General features: G+C 44.2%; 1 protein-coding gene across 1 annotated transcript in view; it reads left to right on the top strand.

Annotated features, from left to right (window-relative positions):
• LOC308159803 (chemokine-like protein TAFA-1) overlaps positions 1–15,296 on the top strand; it is a gene marked incomplete at both ends in the record, with an annotated part of 32,519 nt that extends 17,223 nt beyond the window's left edge. The window contains 3 exons of the mRNA XM_080533619.1: positions 11,960–12,100; positions 14,934–15,058; positions 15,267–15,296. Of these exons, the coding sequence (XP_080389745.1) occupies positions 11,960–12,100; positions 14,934–15,058; positions 15,267–15,296 (296 nt within the window). The remainder of the gene's footprint in view (positions 1–11,959; positions 12,101–14,933; positions 15,059–15,266) is intronic.
• Between the last annotated feature and the right edge of the window lie 4,633 nt (positions 15,297–19,929).

Below are 19,929 nucleotides of genomic sequence, written 5' to 3'. Positions count from 1 at the left end.
TAGGAGAAATAAGCAGGTTAAATTAATACTGGGTGTATCAAGCTCCATTGGAGCTTTCAGGTTGTTATGCCCCTCCTAATACCTCCTCGGTGTGCCACAAATCTTCTGGCATACTTAAAACCGCTGATCACATTACAGCAGGAGTGGAGACCAGAGGTTGGGACCGGCGCGCATGCAGAGTGAGAGAGGCGTGCGGTAGGAAGGAGTGCTCTGTCGCGACGGCGACATCTCCATCACGGGAAGATTGATTGAGTTAGGTTGGAGTATCAATTGGCCCGGAGAACAAGACATCATTCGTTATTGTTTCATATGGAAACCTTAGACCAGGGCTTGATCTTTCTTCTCTTTTCTTTTCTTTTTTTGGAAACGTAATTCTACACGAAGGAGGAGGACTGATGCAGTCCCTTCCACCCATTAGCCACAAAGTATAGTATATATATAGGAGTAGAACAGTGTTGTACTAAATTACGTACGCAGTGTGCTCGAGACCAACAAGGACAAATCTATGCTGTATGCGCAATTAAGATAATTGAACGTTTTGATTATGTGAGACATCTCTGCCCAACACTGGCAGTGTGCTGAATTAGCAATGAACCATTTCTATCAACTCCAATTACTATCATTGTCACTCAGTGCATCTTACTTAATCATTCCTACCCACCCATGAGAGTACATGCCATATTGTATGACAGGTCATTTAAACATTGTATTATACATCATTACACAGCGAACATGCTGCATGCCATTATTTTATCATGCATAAATCACACAGTCCCAACACTGAGAGGGGAACAACAGTCAGATCAGGAGCTGAGCAGCTGTTCTTTGACAGACAGCTCTTTGACTAGTGCATATCGTGTTCCTTTCTTCAAGCAGAATGTTGCTCTTTTATCACGGCAGATGGTTATTCTCGAATTTTGAAATACCAGATCTGGACACTTATCAGTCAGAGGAAAGGGCTGGACGGACGAACCGACTGACTGAGCTTGACATTTAACAACGAATGTTAGAGGAGAGAAAATGAATGTTAGAGGAGAGAAAAAGGGAGTAAGGCTTCATCTTGGGGGTTTCTTTATTCAACAATATCAAACTCAAAATTCACCACCACCACCAGACCATAAATGACCCCAAAATTATATTTTTTGGCTTCTTTTGTTTTGTTTCCTGCATACTGTAGGCCTATGTGTGTTTCTCGTGGCGTGTTTCCAACTATCCAGTACAGTAGTTTTTGCTGTCACACCCAGCAAGGCACACATACTCTACCCTAGAACTACATCACCAGGGGCATTTTTCCACATAAGGGCGCTTCTACTGGAGAATATCATTTCATGCCCTTGATCAATACCAGGGGTAGAGTAGCACGAGTTCCCCCGGCATGTGACAGCTGAAGAGACACACATGAGGCTCACATGCAAATGGGAAAACCATTCTCCTTTTCTTTGTCTCTGGTTCCTCTCTTCCATGCAGTTTTCATGCGTCTTAAAACAACACAGGCACTGCACTCTCTTCTCCCAATGGTAATTTAGCATTTCAATAAAGTATTGCCCATCTTCAGTGGCCCACTGCACAGGACCAATTTCATACCCCCCTCTTGTGTTGCGGGTGACAGTGCCTGCCAGGAATATTTCATGAATCTCCATGCTTTTTATTTTTCATAGGCCCATACATTTTTCAGAGTAGCAATTGATATTTATCTTCAGTCATGTGTAAATTGTGCATACTGTGAAAAAAAAGACAATGCTACATTTAATCCTGACGGGGGGATTCATTCTAAGGTAAACACATACACACGTACACACGTACACACACACACACACACACACACACACACACACACACACACACACACACACAGACACAGCGAGAAGCCTTACAAGTGCTGTTATGCAGGCCCTGTTAGTCCAGCTCCTCAAGGAATTGGAGTACGCTGGTGCCAATCATTATAACGGAATCAATGGAACATGTCAAATGGAATATCCAACAGTGTTGAATAGAATGCCCTCCTCACAAACATCCCAAAGCAATTCCCACTGCATTTCCTCTTCATCTTAATCACTTCCTCCTCTTTGACGCGAGCCAACAAAATACACATTCTCATTGGACGTTACATACTGTATTTATTTTTATTTATTTTTCTCCTATACAGCTGTCTTTAGTTTTTCCCCTCCCGGAAATAAATTTGTCATGAGCTGCATACAATTTATCATGCATTATTTGTCTCCACGTGTGTGTCTTCTCTCTCTCTCTCTCTCTCTCTCTCTCTCTCTCTCTCTCTCTCTCTCTCTCTCTCTCTCTCTCTCTCTCTTTCCTCCCACCATTTGAGACTAGAATAACAATAACACTACAGGGACTTTGTGAAACTGAAAAAAACATAGGCCTTCAATCTGACATCACGTAGGCACATATTTTGTGCCTCTCACGCTGCATTAATTTGACATTCTCTAATCTGGTTCTTCTATTACCCATCAGTGACAGGCCTGTTGTTGCCTGCTGGCTTGAACATCTACACAGGGAACAAGCGGAGAGCTCGAGCCTATTATGGGTCACCTTGAACAAATCTTCCCATTTTAATGGCGACAGGCTCGCTGCTCCGAAACACATGGGCTGTGGCTTTCCAGAACTCTTGGAGATCAGTCCTGCTGTTTCATTTCTGGGAGATGTTGTATGTATGTGAGGAACGCCTGAGCTTCAAGGGGAACATGAGGTCGTAAATGGAACAGAAAGTCTAATATTGACTCAAAGCTATTGTCACGATTGTCTCTATATTTATTGTCACACATGAACGGGTGCATGGGTGCTTCTTTTGTTTTTTAGGGAGTAGGAGTTTTGCAGAGTCACGCATGGATAAGATGAGGAAGTACTATACTCAAGATGGGGTCACAGGGGGGTCACAGGCTGTCAGTCACAAGATGTATGTGTGCATCCACATAACCCCTGGAGAATGCTATCCTGCCAAATTGGACCCTCACGTTTTCCAAGTGACACACACACACACACACACACACACACACACACACACACACACACACACACACACATAAACAGTTCCTGTCCATCAGACAATCCAAGCTCTGCAAAGAAAAACAACAACAACTACATCTTCAACCAGCCTGACCCAACCATGAGCTCTATCTCTTTCACACACACACACACACACACACACACACACACACACACACACACACACACACACACATGGCCACACACATGGCCACACACACACACACACACACACACACACACACACACACACACACACACACACACACACATAAACAGATAGATAGACATACTGCTGCTATAATAATTCTGTATATTTGATTTGATTATATTTACTGTTTTAACCTGTGTTACCTAGTCTTACTGTACCTATGCACTATTGCACTGGATGCCAAATGCATTTTGTTGTCACTGTACTTGTATTATGCCAATGACAATTACATTGAATCGGAATCGGAATCTTGCCTAAGCTACTTGTTTTATCCTGAAGTAACCCTGATGTATGAACATTTTATATGATCATTTTTTCTCACGATGACTGATGGATAGAGGATTCACTTACTTAGACAAATGTATTTGTAAGTCGTTTTGGATAAAGGCATTTTCTGCGAAATCCAGAAAATGTAAATGTTAATGATTTATGTTATTGTTACTGTCTATATTTTCTCTATTAACTTTACATTCTGTTGTTGATGTTGATTGATGTTGTAGAGCTGTTCTGCTTCAGGCATTTGGTTGTGCTGTATACTTCAATGTGATGACAGATAAACAACACTTGACTCGCCTTAACAGACAAACAAGATGCATGCACACACACACACACACCCGCACACATACAGACCAACACCCACACACACACCTGCACACACACAGACCAACACCCACACACACCCACACTCACACACATACCCACACACACACACCCGCACACACACACAGACCAACGCCCACCCTCACACACACCCAACACTACACCCACACCCACACCCACACAGACCAACACTACACCCACACCCAGACACACACAGACCAACACCCACATCCGCACACATATACATCCACACCCTCACCCACACCTGTACCCACACACACACACACACACACACACACACACACACACACACACACACACACTGAAACAGATAGACAGGCAGAGAGACAGATACACACCCACACATACACGCACCACACTCAAAGAGAGACAGACACACACATGCACAAACTCAAACAGACAAACACACACCCACACTCTAACAGACATACACACACACACACACATACACACACACACTAACAGACACACACACATACACACACACACACACACTCACAGCACAGCACAGCACCGGACAGATGGTGAGAGAAGAGCATGCCCATTGAGATCCAATACCTGCAATCACATCCTCCAGGGACTGTGCCACTCTCTGTGCTCATTACAGTTGACAGCAAGTCATAGCATACTTATTGCATAGTGACATTTCTATTGAGATATACCGGCCATTTCCCTCTGTGCAATAACCGCTTCATCGCTTGTGAACAGCCACTTATTGCTCCCACGTGGCCTCTGCTCTCTGTCTATTAAGCCGAGAGCCCCGGATCCACACAATTTCAGAACCTCAATGTCCTGTGTCTTTCTCTTGCATGGTTAGACTCTACAGCATGTACCTCTAAACTAAGCCTCAAAAATCGATAACCGGTTTTCCAATGGGTCTCGCTGGGGTCTCAGCACATGTCTAATTGTTTTGGCGGCGAGTCCACTTATCCTCAGTTATCCTCCAATCAGCGACCGGGTTTGCCAGTGACCACCCCCAAGGTGTTGTGACCTGTCCCAATTACTCATGTTTCTAATTACAGTGTTAATTGAGTTGCTGAAGTGCTTAAAACGCGGCCTCTGTAAGCCCTTTTACAACCGCAGCTCCCAATCCATCTCCATGATCGTGATGATATAACATTTATCTCCCTCAGGGGCCACGGATGCGACAGTTTTCTATGGACAGACACTGTCGCAGTTCGTTCGGGAACAGTGTCTTATCTTCCCCGAGATAGAGGACTCACTCAGACACAGCGATGCGGTAAAAAAAAGAAGAAAAAAACACAAAAAGTAGCACAAAGAGTTCGGCGAACCACCTCCGACACACAATCACTACCAAAAGGTCAGTGCCTCTACAGCTAAAAAAAGGAGGTAGCCTACCAGGCCTGTTGTATTCAAGCTGTGTTTGGCTGTAACTCGGTTTCTGGCAGCGCCGATGGTTCAGAGTAATATAGAGGTAGGGTGGTAGTAGTAGTAGGGGGGTGCTGAGCAAAGCGAGAAACACAAGCAGACTCCCCTCTGTTTCTGTCATATATACCCCCGAACCCATGGGAGGATGATCGCCGTGGGATCCTGTACCCTGTCACTCAGAATGGCAGAAGGAAGGCAGAAGGGAGATCATTAGGCGCAGAATGTGCTTATTATAGATGGAGAAAGAGAAGATACACTCATACTCGCTGTGCTTTTAAGAAAAATAACATGTCGTGTATGTCGTATCAAAGCTTCCGATCAACATACGCAAATGCAGACAGACAGGTAGGTAGGCAGGTAGCTAGACAGACAGACAGACAGACAAACGCACACAGACACGCATGCGCGCACACACACACACACACACACACACACACACACACACACACACACACACAGAGAGTTAGATCTAAAGTAATTTGTCTTTTGGGCGGCTGACTTTGTTCACAGTCATCGATAATGGAGGGGAAATGGGAATAAGAAAACAATTATATCCTTGCATGACTCCAGCCCCTCCCCCACCTGATGAGGCAGTTTCCATCTCTCCAGCCATGTCATTCTCAATCTCCTGATGATATATTCATGATGTGGATGTGGATGTGGTCTTGGAGCACACACAGAGGTTGCTGCTGCAGTCGCAAGGCTGACGGTGAAGCCGAGGGTGAGCTTAAGGAGCCCTCATCAGTGTCGCATTACTTTTGTTTTAAGGCATCGACTTGCATACACCTGCCAGCTAGAAATACCTCAATACCTCACACCCTTATTAGCATTTTTATTGGATTTTAATGTATTCATCTGAGGTGATGATTTTCCAAATATAGCTTTTTTCCAGACTCTAGTTCTTCTAACTCTCTCTCCCGTTCGTTTTCGTCTCACCAAGCGGCAGAGTTCATTCTGTTGAGTAGTGTGTTTTTTTATAGATCAAAGAGGAGGAATCTGGGGCTGTCTTCTGCAATTAAGAACCTCCATTCAAGACAACAAACCCCTGTAGGCTGTTGTTTTTAACTGATGCCCGACTCCTTCTGTGGTACATCATGATTAACGTTGTGCAAATATGCCCCTGCTGTACCACAGCCGGCAAGCAGGCTCAGAGAGGCAGGGGTGGAAAACATTCCCAACATGCTCCATCCAAAAAGGCTGTTGACAGTGTTCTAAAACACTTCTGTAGCCTCGAGACTCAATGAGTTGCTGAGAATTGTGGTCAGAGAATTGGAAAGCAGCGGTGGTGTCTAATATATTTTTTGGGATCCCCCTCAATTAAAACGGTGGCAATTACTGTTAGTGTTTAATCATTCTATTAAAATTATTTCCACTCATTAACCCCCTTGGCAGTCTCCAGCTTAGCTTCCTGCACGGCTGCTATTATATTTGCAATTTGCAGTCAATTCGTAGTTGACCTACAGCAGGCTCATACAAACTCTCCAGAGAGAATGGGATGGAGTAATGTACAATTATTAATAATGTCACACCCTGAAAATCATTAAAAATGTTTGCGTACCTCGGGTGAAATGTATCACAAGTCCTAAAATTAGGCTTCTCCAGGCATAACTTGTAATATTCCAACGGTAACACTTTGCAGTCTCTTGGTGTCTTAAAATTCCTCCAGTGAAAACTGTTGCTAATGAACTAATGAAGGTGCAAGCGTGGGTGGGAGGGAGGTGGGTGGTTGTGCGTGGTTTCCTTTAATTCAAGGGTCAGGAGGGGACTTTTTGGATAATCTCTCCAATCTCTGACATGATGACTCAATTATTTCACTCCTCACAAGCCTCAACGTAAGCCCCTTTAATATTAAGCTTGGTTTTGACACTAACTCTTGAAAATTGGGTTGCAGATATCTTATGAGACAAATCAAAATGTCTGCCTTGTTGTAAAGTATTTTGACTGTATTTTCTGGATCAAGCAAGAGTCATAGATACAGTACGACCATACCATTTGTATTAAACATTTCCGGAGTAATAACACTGTTATTAGACAGGTGTAAAGTTTAGTTTAGTTTAGTTTGTTTATTTAGCACACAAGAAATTGTGCAAGGAGGGAACGAAGCCCAGAAGGCTTGTACAGAGTTCCACTCCACGTCAATATCAATGTTTCAAATAAAAATCAAGGGACACTTACTGCACGTCAATAGGAGAAAAGAAACCACAAACAAAATCATATCCATCGGGCAGAAAGGTAGGATAGCACATACAAACACACAAGACAAAAAAAATAAAATAAACTGAAAATAGATAGGATAGTAAGATTAGTAAAAAAATAAACATAGATTTCCATCTTGCCCACCTTTCAACGGGAAAAGCACTACAATATAAAATAAACAGCTCATAACGAGATTAGATATTTTTTCAGTTGCTTTTTGAAAGCCGATCGAGGTGTTGATCTCAGTGGCGAGCTCAAGGTGTTCCAGATTCTCGGACCTCTATAACAAATGTTTAATTGGTGGCTAGAGGTTCGGCAGAAGGGTAAGTGGAGGTCATTATTGGATAAGAGTGGATGTCAGTTGCCCCGCGGTGGTGTAGCGGTCTAAGCACTGGCCACTAGTGCATGCTGCCCACCGGGGACTGGGTTCGGATCCCAGCTCGCCAGATCCGGATATGGCTGGGGCACACACGGGGAGCCGCATATTGGGCGGCCGCTCCCGAGGGCGGTATAGGAGTATTTCCGGACAAGGATCCGTCGCGCAACAGCGCCCCCGGGGTGCCGGAATAACAGGTGCTGGGCTCGAGGAGCCAGTCAGCTAGTCTGCCTGGCGGCCTCTTCTGGGACTGCCGGCCACGGGGTCGTGCGGCGGATCCTTCGCAATAGGCAGGGGATAATTGGATGCTAGGTTGGGTTCAATTGGCTACCAAATTGGGTGAAAAAAGGATAAAAATCTGAAAAACAAATTTAAAAAAAAGAAAAAAAAGAGTGGATGTCAGATGAGAAAATAAAGAAACTATGGAAAGTAGAAGGAAGATCTTGCTTGTTGTTGATGAATTTGTGTATGAATAAGCATGTTTGAAAAATATTCAGTTTATTGATGGGTAATAATGAATATTTCCTAAATAGAGGTGCAGATGGTTCGAATCTGTTAGAGTGAGAGATCATCCTAAGGAACCTCTTCTGGATAACAAGTAATTTGTTGAGGTATGAAGGATAAGTAGCAGCCCAGACTATATTACAGTAGTTGATGTAAGGAAATAAGAAGCTATAGTACAAGGTTAAGTGAGCAGAGGAGTGGATCAGTAAAGCAAACATAACTAAGAGATTTAGCTATTGGATCACGATCACTCATCCACAACATTATAAACTCTCCCTGTTTCTTGCCTACAGGTGTAATTGTTGTGTAGATTGTTGCTGTGTTGAGTTAGTGTTACTGGGGTGTTGCCAGCGCCGGCCGAAGGTATACACAGTCTAAATGATAAATGGACTGACTTGTATAGCGCCTTATTCCAAAGCACTTTTACAATGGCCTCTCATTCACCCATTCACCCATTCACACACATTCACACAACAATGGCGGCAAGCTACCATGCAAGGTGCCGGCCCGCTCATTGGAAGCAATTTGGGGTTAAGTGTCTTGCCTAAGGACACGTAGACCAGCCGGGGCTCGAACTGCCGATCGTGCCAACCTTGCGATCAATAGACGCCGGCTCTACCTCCCACTCCACAGCTGCCCCCAGTCTATGCGGTCACTTAGGGCCACAACCACTAGAGGGGGCTAGTGTCCGATGAAGCGTCCCCGTCCGATGAAGCGTCCGTCTGTCAGTCCAAAACTCCGCTAGGCTAGCACCCAGCACCCCGCCCCCCCCCCCCCCGTTTGACGAAACGTGGAAGGGGGGCTACTGCATTATGGGTAACCTTGGGTCATTTCACTCTCATTATTACAAGCTCCTGTCACCTGGCTAAGTTGGTTAAAGTGTCTGTCTAGTAAGCTGGAGATTTGTTTTTTCCGACATTAAGGTTATTTTTTTTACTTTCAGCAGAACATAGCCACAGTTAATTTTAACCTGGCAAGGTGGCTAGAAAGTAAAGAATGTATTACATTTAGCTGAAAAGTTTTTCATTAGAACAGGCTTGATTTCTTGCTATTTGCTTGCTAGGTAACATGATTGATTTGCATAATTTATAAAGGCAAGCTTTTCTTGCCTTGTTGTTTTCTTGTAACATTACATTTGTGTTTGATTTATTCTTTTAATACATAGCATATTAAATATCCAAATTGCTCCAAATAGTTTTTTAATGAGTGGTTCGAAAAGTGAAACGGTTATAATAAGCGGAAAGCAGTCACGTCATTTTTGTTGACCCCCTTTCAGAGCAAGAGTACTAAATTACCTCAGCAACACCTACTATAGTATAATAGTACCTATAGGGCTTTTTGAAACAGATAGCGAAAGTGTTGAGTAGAGACAAAGAGAGAGAGAGAGAGACTTGTTTAGTTATAGACCTTGTTATGTGCAAGTGTGTTGCTTTTATAGTTGAAAATGTTGACTTTTATTGTTATTTAACTTCTCAAATGTTAATATATATGTTATTTAATTTATTTCTATTGAGTGTGTGTCTTTAGTCCCCCGTCAACTAAACACCTGTCAATGAAAACTCCAATCCCCCGACATTAAAAGTCTTAGGGCCGCAAAAGTCATAGGGCCGGCCCTGGGTGTTACTGCGTTAACTGGGTTTCTGCTGTGTTGAGTTAGTGTAACTGGGGTTCTGCAGTGTTGAGTTAGTGCACCTGGGGTGTTGCTGTGTTGAGTTAGTGCAACTGGGGTTCTGCTGTGTTGAGTTAGTGCAACTGGGGCGTTGCAGTGTTGAGTTAGTGCACCTGGGGTGTTGCAGTGTTGAGTTAGTGCAACTGGGGCGTTGCAGTGTTGAGTTAGTGCACCTGAGGCGTTGCTGTGTTGAGTTAGTGCAACTGGGGTGTTGCTGTGTTGAGTTAGTGCACCTGAGGCGTTGCTGTGTTGAGTTAGTGCAACTGGGGTGTTGCTGTGTTGAGTTAGTGCACCTGAGGCGTTGCTGTGTTGAGTTAGTGCAACTGGGGCGTTGCTGTGTTGAGTTAGTGCACCTGAGGCGTTGCTGTGTTGAGTTAGTGCACCTGGGGTGTTGCTGTGTTGAGTTAGTGTAACTGGGGCATTGCAGTGTTGAGTTAGTGTAACTGGGGCGTTGCAGTGTTGAGTTAGTGCAACTGGGGTTCTGCTGTGTTGAGTTAGTGCAGTTGAGTTAGTGGAAAACAGAAGGAGAACAGGAGGATCCAGGGCTGCTCTGGTTAGACGGGGCTACAAGACCGGCCCAACCACTTGTGAATGTGGAGGAGCGGACCACACTATGGAGCACTGCCTTGTCTGCCCTCTACTACCCAACTCCTGCAGCTCCAAAGACCTTGCAGTGTTCGACCAAAAACCGCAAAGGACTGTGTAAAGAAATGGGAAACTGTCATATAACCGCCACGCTTCAGAGAAACGAAAAGAAGAAGAAGTTGTGTTAGTGCAACTGGGGTGTTGCTGTGTTGAGTTAGTGCAGCTGTGTTAGTGCAACCGAGGCGTTGCAGTGTTGAGTTAGTGCAGCTGTGTTAGTGCAACCGGGGCGTTGCAGTGTTGAGTTAGTGCGGCTGTGTTAGAGCAACTGAGGCGTTGCAGTGTTGAGTTAGTGCGGCTGTGTCAGAGCAACTGAGGCGTTGCAGTGTTGAGTTAGTGCAGCTGTGTTAGTGCAACCGGGGCGTTGCAGTGTTGAGTTAGTGCGGCTGTGTTAGAGCAACTGAGGCGTTGCAGTGTTGAGTTAGTGCGGCTGTGTTAGAGCAACTGAGGCGTTGCGGTGTGGAGTGTGATTGTCTGAGGTGTAGAGGACTCTGAGGACAGCAGTGGGGAGGGGCTGGTTTGCAGGTGGGACGTTCTGATTGGTGGGGTTGAGGTCCTCTAATCCTCCAGGCAGTGTCAGACTGCCTTTTGATAATGACAAGGACCATGATATTCATAGGCATGGAAGAAAGACCCCCTCCGGGCCTCTAATCCTGCAAATAGATCTGTCTCTCCCCTCTCTCTCTCTCTCTCTCTCTCTCTCTCTCTCTCTCTCTCTCTCTCTCTCTCTCTCTCTCTCTCTCTCTCTCTCTCTCTCTCTCTCTCTCTCTCTCGCTTCTCCATCATGACTTCACACATCATAGGCCTCAGGGGCCTCACTTACTCAACGCACACAATACCCGTTAGTCTTGTTTATGGTAAATCTGCCTAACGTTTTAATAGCTTTCATGTGTAAAAACAATCCTGTGATTACTAACATGAAAACATTTCTATCTATGTTGATACTGCGTCAGATTAAGCCCAGAGTGCATAGCCTAGCTAGGCAAGAAAGGCCTCAAAGAAAACAACAACCTGTTTGTCAGATAAAGTAGCATGGAATATTTTTTGGGACTATAGAAAACCATGATGCTATGATCCAACGTCTCCCAACTACAATTGTTCATTGTCCTGACGATTATGCTGGGGGGGGGGGCGCTTAGTGGCGTAGCATGTTAATGCACATGCCGCATAATCGCAAGGTTCCTGGTTTGATTTCGACCCTCGACATATCTTGCATGTCATTCCTCCTCTCTCTCACCCATCCTTCCTGTCAATCTCTGATGTCTCTATCTCAATAAAGCAGAAAAAAACATTTAAAATATAAATTTCTATATGTAATATTTCATATATATTTTTATTCCTCTTTTATCAGAGGGGGGCACGTGTGAGGTGATCGCTGCTCACAGATGCTGTAACAAAAACCGCATTGAGGAGCGCTCCCAGACAGTCAAGTGTTCCTGTCTGCCAGGCAAGGTTGCAGGGACCACCAGGAATAAGCCCTCCTGTGTTGACGGTGAGTAAGACGACAGATTTGAGGTAACATATCTTCCCTTCAAGATGGAGAGCCACGTCCCTCCCTCCTGTCTCACGAGGAGACATACAGCTGGGAGAATAGTCTAGCATTCCAGAACACTTGTTTGAATCTATCAATAGAATACATGACCCCAGACGGGTTTCTTCATATATATTACGCAGGATTGATTCGTGACAGGACTAAAAACATGGCCTTAGGAGTTGTTGTTGTTGAATAGATAGACCTTGGTGAGATCAGGCTCTCAGCAACAGACTGGGGGCGGCTGTGGCGCAGGAGGTAGAGCCGGGCATCTAATGATCGCAAGGTTGGCAGATCGGCGGTTCGAACCCCCGGCTGGCCACCTGTTGAGGTGTCCTTGGGCAAGGCACTGAACCCCAAATTGCTCCCAATGAGCGGCCCGGCGCCTTGCATAGCAGCTTGCCGCCACTGGTGTGTGAATGTGTGTGTGAATGGGTGAATGAGAGGCTATTATAGAGCGCTTTGGACAAAGGCGCTATACAAGTCTGTCCATTTAGATGAGATGTGTGCCAAGGCTGAGCTTCATTCAGGCAACTTTAAAGAACATTCCAGACAGATTTGATAGTGAACGACTTAACAACAACAATTGAAAAATGATTGCAGATACCGGCAATCATGTTAATAGCCATTCCAGTTTTGTTAAAAATCCAACATTCATATTTGTATACGGTTTTGTTAGATAGGCTTGATAACGGTAACAATAGAATACAGCAATGCGGTCAAAGTCCTTTGATGTGTGTATGGATTGGGTATGTACGTATTTAGAAATAGATACAAGCTATATTTACAGTTGCTCTTCAAGTCAGTTGCTTTTCAAAGTCGCCCCAACAATGCCTTGTGTCCCAGATAAACACTGATTATTAATACCCTGCCATAAGAAAGGAGTCGCGGTAGATAGCCTAAGGTAATTCTAAGGTAATCTAAGGTAATCTAAGGTCATCTTCAACAGGCAATTGCCAGATTACGCATGTGACAGCAGCTGGTGAAAGAACAAGTCGGCAACCAATCAAAAATAATTTTATTCAGACAAATGTACTACTCTAGTCTACACTAACTAGGTAGTAGTGGGGATTACTCACGAATCCATTGCATTGCAATATTTTGGCTTGACTAGCGAGTGTGTCATTGATTTTCAAAAAAGTTGACATTTATTTAAAATGTTCCGAAATAAAAGTCCGAACCTTTTGATTGGTTGCCGACTTGTTCCCGCTTTCCCCAGCTGCTGTCACATTCTGTTTCACAGGTGTATGAGAACTGTTGTCTAGACTTTTATACATAGGTACTCTTGATATTGGAACTCATATTCCACTGTTCCACATCGGTACTATTAAAACGACCATATGTCATGTTTGTACATTTATATTTCTTATGTTACCTCAGCCTCTCCCAACAGATTTGAGGTAACATATCTTCCCTTCAAGATGGAGAGCCACATCCCTTTCTCACAAGGAGACATACAGCACCTTGGAGAATAGTCTAGCATTCCAGAACACATGTTTGAATCTATCAATAGAATACATGATCCCAGACGGGGTTCTTTATATATATTAGGCGAGATTGATTTGTGACAGGACCAAAACATGGCCTCAGGAGTTGTTGTTATTGAATGATAGATAGCACCATAACCTTGGTGAGATCAGGCTCTCGGCAACAGACTGCTTGTACCTCACTATCTCACTGAGAAAAACAGGACCACCGGAGGATGTTCTCCAGGGTGTTTAATATGTATCAGTGTAGCCTACATGATGTGGAAAAGCTAAATCTGGTGTATTATGTATAGTAATGCATATTTAACGCCGTGGAGAGGATCACCTGGTCTTGCTCTTGTAAGAGACAAAAACGCTCAAAAAAGAGACTAAAGGGGCAATCTGAGATTCGTACAATCAACATTTACTTTTACAAATGAATGATATATATCCATTGATTATTGAAAGAATATAACGTATAATTGCCTAATGAGCTTAGTTCAACTGTCTTACCCCATCAGAATCCAAAATATGAGATTGTTTTATGGCATTGTTTGTAAACAAACACTGTATAGCTTCAAAAACATGTTTAAAATGATCATTTTTGATCTCATGGCTGGTCAGTCCTTGCATCCATAGTTCAGTCAATGAATCCATTTGAGAGTGGATGCATTTCTCCAGCCCCATCCCCCAAAGACAGTGGCTGGTTTGTTGTTGTTTGAACCCCAGACTGCCCAATTGACTAAACTTGAGGGCATACGCACACTGATCTCATTTGTGGCTTTCTAAATAGCTTTTCTGACAGATGTACTGTTGAGATCCAGTGCTAACATCCCATTCGAACGGCGTCATCACATTGAAGTGCTTCTCTGCACTATACGCACAATCTCGCCCCCTTCCTCTGTGGTGTCTTTAGATCCAAACCATTAGGAAATGTCGCCACAATTACCGAGTACCGAGTGTTACCCAGCAGAGTGACGGTATTTGAGGTCTGTGTCAGGGCTGACAGGATATTTACCTCTGTCAGACTTCTGAAATGTGCTACCCCATTTACGCCGTATTTAAGGCTATTTCCTCCCCGACGCTAAGGGATATGGCCTGCATTAGAGTCCAGTCACAGCTAAACCTCTCATCTCATTTATACACACTCCTAGATTTCTGTCATAGTCACGATATTCCATTCAGTGAAATTCCCTCTCGGAGCCAGCCAAACATGCCAGTACTGCTATCTGATATTGCCTTTTCCTTTGGCTAAGAGGTACTCAGGTCACTGTCACCCCCCCCCCCCCCCCCCCCCCCCCCCCCGCCTATGTTTTTGTCGCCTGCAGCCTCCATAGTAATTGGGAAGTGGTGGTGTGAGATGGAGCCTTGCCTGGAGGGAGAAGAGTGCAAGACGCTCCCTGACAACTCAGGCTGGATGTGTTATGCTGGAAACAAGATCAAAACCACCAGGGTAAGATAACCCCAATTGACTGTTCCACACAGGACACACAGTGGAGAGAGTGACTGTACACTCATTAGAGAGTTTGCTCCCCGCAGAACTACATATACTGTACCTATTTAGATTAAATGGTGTTGGGAGTTTAGCGAAATTGGCTATGAACTGAACGGTGCTGATTTCTTTCTGTACATTTTTTTTCTGTTCTTTTTCTTTTCTCCAGAACACTCAGCCATACACGTCAACCTATTAACAAAAGAAGAAGAATCCCCAACGTTGAACTTACTAACTTCACAGGTGAGTTGTGTCATCCTGACATCACTGTGCCAGGTTGTCGTTACTGCAGTTTAGTGCAATCACCTCTGAATGTTTCATTTTCCTATCACTCTAAAGTGAGAACTGCAGAGTCACTACCCATCTTCCGTCGTAGACTTCAGGTTACACCTTAACTGCTCCTCCTGAGACATCTTCTGCCCCTCAGCACTGCGTCTCCTAAAGACACCCGCTTTCCCCTCTACTGAGTCCCTAAAAACTTCTATTGCCCCCCCTTGTACTGTTTCTCTGTTTCTCCAGTGTAAAAAATAAAATAAAATAATAGGTTTAGAAGAAGGTGATAGGAGAAGGCTTTTCCTTCTATCAATGGCCCCGGGCCGAGCTGGATTACTCTTCCTGCTACGACTGATGGATTGATGATTCACTTGCTTAGTATTCAAATGTATTGATTGTAAGTCGCTTTGGAATAAGGCGTCTGCTAAATGCCAAAAATGTAAATGTAAATGTCTCGTTTCTAAACTTCATTCGCATTGGCAGGTATTTCGTTTAAGATAAAGTGATTGACTTTATATATATAGCTGTATGGTCATTTGACTTTGTGACAATGCCTCTTCCTTGTGTCGGTTTCAGATCAATCCAAGGACCTATGGTAGAGCACAGTAACATAGACATTCAACTTACCAGTACCCTCTGCTCAAGGCTTTGGAGAAACGATGCCTCCCCACAGATGGTGAACACACTTCACCATTTGGTACTTTTAGGAGGACCTGTACTGTAAGCACCACTCCTGCTGGATGGAACATCCTAACTGTCAGATACATGTGTAAAGAATCTACTGTTCCAGCTGCCCCCCCCCATCTCTTCATCTCCGGCAGCAGCAGCGAATTCAGACTGGACTTTATTCCTGAATCCCCGAGAGAGAGAGAGAGAGAGAGAGAGAGAGAGAGAGAGAGAGAGAGAGAGAGAGAGAGAGAGAGAGAGAGAGTGAGAGAGAGAGAGAGAGAGAGAGAGAGACGTTCATCGGGGTTAATCGGCCAAGCGCTCGTTGATGGCCCTCAGGTTTCTTATAGTAAAACAAAACTGTACATAAAAAAAAATGTGTATGTTTTTTTTTTTTCATGTATACGAGAACGTTGTCGATGATCGTGGTGAGGTGTTACAAGTTTCCAAGTTCCTGAATGCAATTCTCAGTCATCTGTCCTCTTCTTGTCCATGTCGTCCATAATACAGTACAGCCAGCCAAAGGTCAAAGGTCATCCTGACGCACACTGTAATGCAGCGACTTGCAGGTTTCATCGTGTATGAATGGTACTGTGCCGTATGTTGACTATCACATGGAAACATTCTACCAGTCTAAAATACATCATTTCTTGTTACTGTACAGTACATTAAAACGTTTTTGGTATTTGAATGTCTTCACTCATCTATGAAACCATTGCTTCAGCATTACTCTTGGAGAAAAAGAAAAAAAAACTGTTTTACAGTACCGTTGTCCTTAAAAAAGGTTAATCTCTCACCAAAAGTATGTTTATAATTCCCTTAGATGCCTTATTTGTGTCAACTCATTCGGTTATACTGTACAAAGTCAACTATGGATCAGTGCTTCAATCTTGAGTTATAGTATGCTGTGTTACGTCAATTAAATATCTATTTTCCACTGCGCTAGCCTCCTAGTTTCACTTTTAGTATAAAGAGCAACTACAATAAAAACTACAATTTTTTGCATGCTGTCAAGATAGCTTGCTAACTGAGTTTAGCAAGTAGTGAAACTTTTGGCCATTGATGCCTAGGTTCTTTGGTTTTCCCTCATAATAAAAACAGATGTGGTGTTTTGTAAGCGACTGCATTAATCAAACAGCAATGATTTGCTTTCTGGTAAAAGAACAGTTTTCCCCCCCCAAAAAACAGCACATGATTAACCAAGAGATGTCTCCCTTATGGCAGATGGAGTTTTTGAAGTCTTCCCTTCTCACTGCTAAAAGCAAAAAAACGAGCTTGTTTATAGTTCATAATAATAGACTATGAAAATACTTTTTCACGCAAAGGGAGCCCGATGGAGCCAAAAGGAGCTTATATAAAGGCTCGCTATTACAAAGCACCAGGGAGAAAACACGTCAGTGGGCAGAAGTTGATTTAAAATCAGCAGACGCCCTGAAGGACCTTGTTGTTGTGTGTGTCTCTCTGGCACATGTTGTCCCCCCTCTCCATCTGGGCTGCTGGGTCAAACAGTACAAACACAGACTGATATCACGTCCCACTGGTGGTGGCCGCCACCGCACACACACGCACACACACACACACAATCACACACAATCACACATGCACGCAGGCACGCACGCACGCAAACACATACACACACACACGCACATGCACACGCACACACACACACACGCACACACACACACACACACACACACACACACACAGAGCCACAAGATAACATGCAATGAAATATCAGATGACATTGGATTTTTAACACGGTAGAAATCTGTCATCTGTCATGAATTAATATGCTGCGTCAGTGACTGTGCATACACTACCTGTGTAAGCAGCAGTGCGCAGTCTGTGAATTAAACCAACCTTTAAGACAGAAGTCAAGGCGTTTGCATAACAGCTCCCATTATCCCTCCTTCCCGAATCTAACTGCAGATGAAACTGTTAAATACACTCAGGAAGCACAGCTGGTCACACGAGGCTATTGGGACCCATAATAATGGATGAGCAAGACAATGTTGTGTACTTGAAGGTTAAACCATGGTGGGCATTGTACCCATGAGGCATGTCAGACTCTCTGGCTAAATGGAAAAGTAGCCTACTCTTCCATAATTGTTTCCATGCCTACAAGAAGCCCTTGGTTAAATGGTGTCTTCGAAGACCCACACAGCGAGGAGGTGAAGTGGTCTGCACAGCAAGTAGACAACCTGACCGAGGCCAACAGACTCTTTCAGAGATTTGCTGACGTGCTAGCCGGGCTTCTGAGTGTGGTTTCCATTGATTTCACACAATGCTTTACACAGAAAACTACACAAAATGTCACATTTGAGTCATTTTCAGCAGACACTTTCATCCAAAAGCAAGAAGTACATTTGTCGGAAATAAATAAAATATTTGATAACAACAAAATGCCGTCGGCAGTCGACAGTGCTAGAGAAAGGAAGAAAAGTTTTTAAAAATGTTTCTCTCCTTACAAAAGTACAATAGGGTGTTCGGGGGTGGAGATCGGAGTAGGTCGGAGGAGGACGTGGAGAAGGAGTATTAACTTGAGATCTTCTGTTTCTAACTCTGTTTCTAACTCAGTGAGGTTGATTGGTTGTGTGTTTGTCAGGGAAACTCCTAGGTCCTCTCCATTTACACAACCGGTCAAAAGTTTTAGAACACCTACATTTTTCCAGTTTTTATTTATATTAAGCTAAAATGCAAAAACAACATTCAATTGTGCTCAGCTCCATTAAGTCAGTTGTGGTGGTGGTGGTGGTGGTGGTGGTGGTGGTGGTGGTGGTGGTGGTGGTGGTGGTGGTGGTGGATGGGGTGGTGATGTTGGTGGTCGGGGTGGTGGTGGTGGTGGTGATGGTGGTGGTGGTGGTGGGAGTGGTGGTGATAGTGGTGAGGGTGGTGGTGGTGGTGATGGTGGTGGTGGTGATGGTGATGGTGGTGGTGGTGGTGGTGGTGATGGTAGTGGTGGGAGTGGTGGTGATAGTGGTGAGGGTGGTGGTGGTGGTGGTGATGGTGGTGATGGTGGTGGTGGTGATGGTGATGGTGGGGGTGGTGGTGCTGATGCTGATTCTGATTCTGATGCTGATACTGCTGCTAATGTGTGTTAACTGCTGATGCTAATGTGCGCTAACTGCAGGAGCTCTGCAGAAGCTTCGCTCCACTAAGTCAGACAGTCTTTAGTCACTCCCTGGGCCTTTTCCTCAAGGGGACGACATCTCACATTTCGGTGCGGAAACGTGACAAACGGACGGCAACAGGTGACGTTGATGAGCCCTGACCTCTGTGGTGATGTGAGTGAGGCCGGGTGAAGCATCATGGGAATAGTAGTTCCCATAGGACCATTCCTATGGCACATTTTGGAAAACACCAAACCGGGTGAACATTTTCAACATTTTCAAAGTGTTTTGCTTTAATTTATGAGATGTTGGGGATATCAAGCGAGGTGCGAAGTGGAAAAGTCCCCTCCGACTGTTAATTAAGTGAATTTCACAACTTCTACTTGAACTTCTCCCTTCAGATAAGTGGAACGTTCTGATGTGAACAGCGAGCACTAAAATAAAGCACAGGCAGGGTTCAGATTGTATAATAAGATAAAGTGAAGAGTGAAGATTTCTAAATATTTTTGCCATTCTCCCCAAGTACAACAGACACATCAGCCACCTAGATTACCAAGTCTAATCACATCTTCAAACCCAGGCACTGTCTCCATTTTCCCCTGTGGGATGCAGGGATTTCAAAGTCAAGGTAACACGGCCCCAAACTGGATTCTAATTAAACTTGACGTCAGGTGCCTCGCTCCCGTCTCCGCACTCCTCCAGCTTTCATCTAAATGTTTCATGCTGAGAGCGCCAGAGCCGCCACGCTATTTGAGCCTCATGAAGGATTAATGACTTGATCAG

Source organism: Nansenia antarctica (genome assembly GCF_963989245.1).
Source record: "Nansenia antarctica genome assembly, chromosome: 6".
NCBI classification, from domain to species: domain Eukaryota; kingdom Metazoa; phylum Chordata; class Actinopteri; order Argentiniformes; family Microstomatidae; genus Nansenia; species Nansenia antarctica.
The sequence above is the reverse complement of the archived record's forward strand: the minus strand, read 5'-3'. Positions and strand labels throughout refer to the sequence as shown.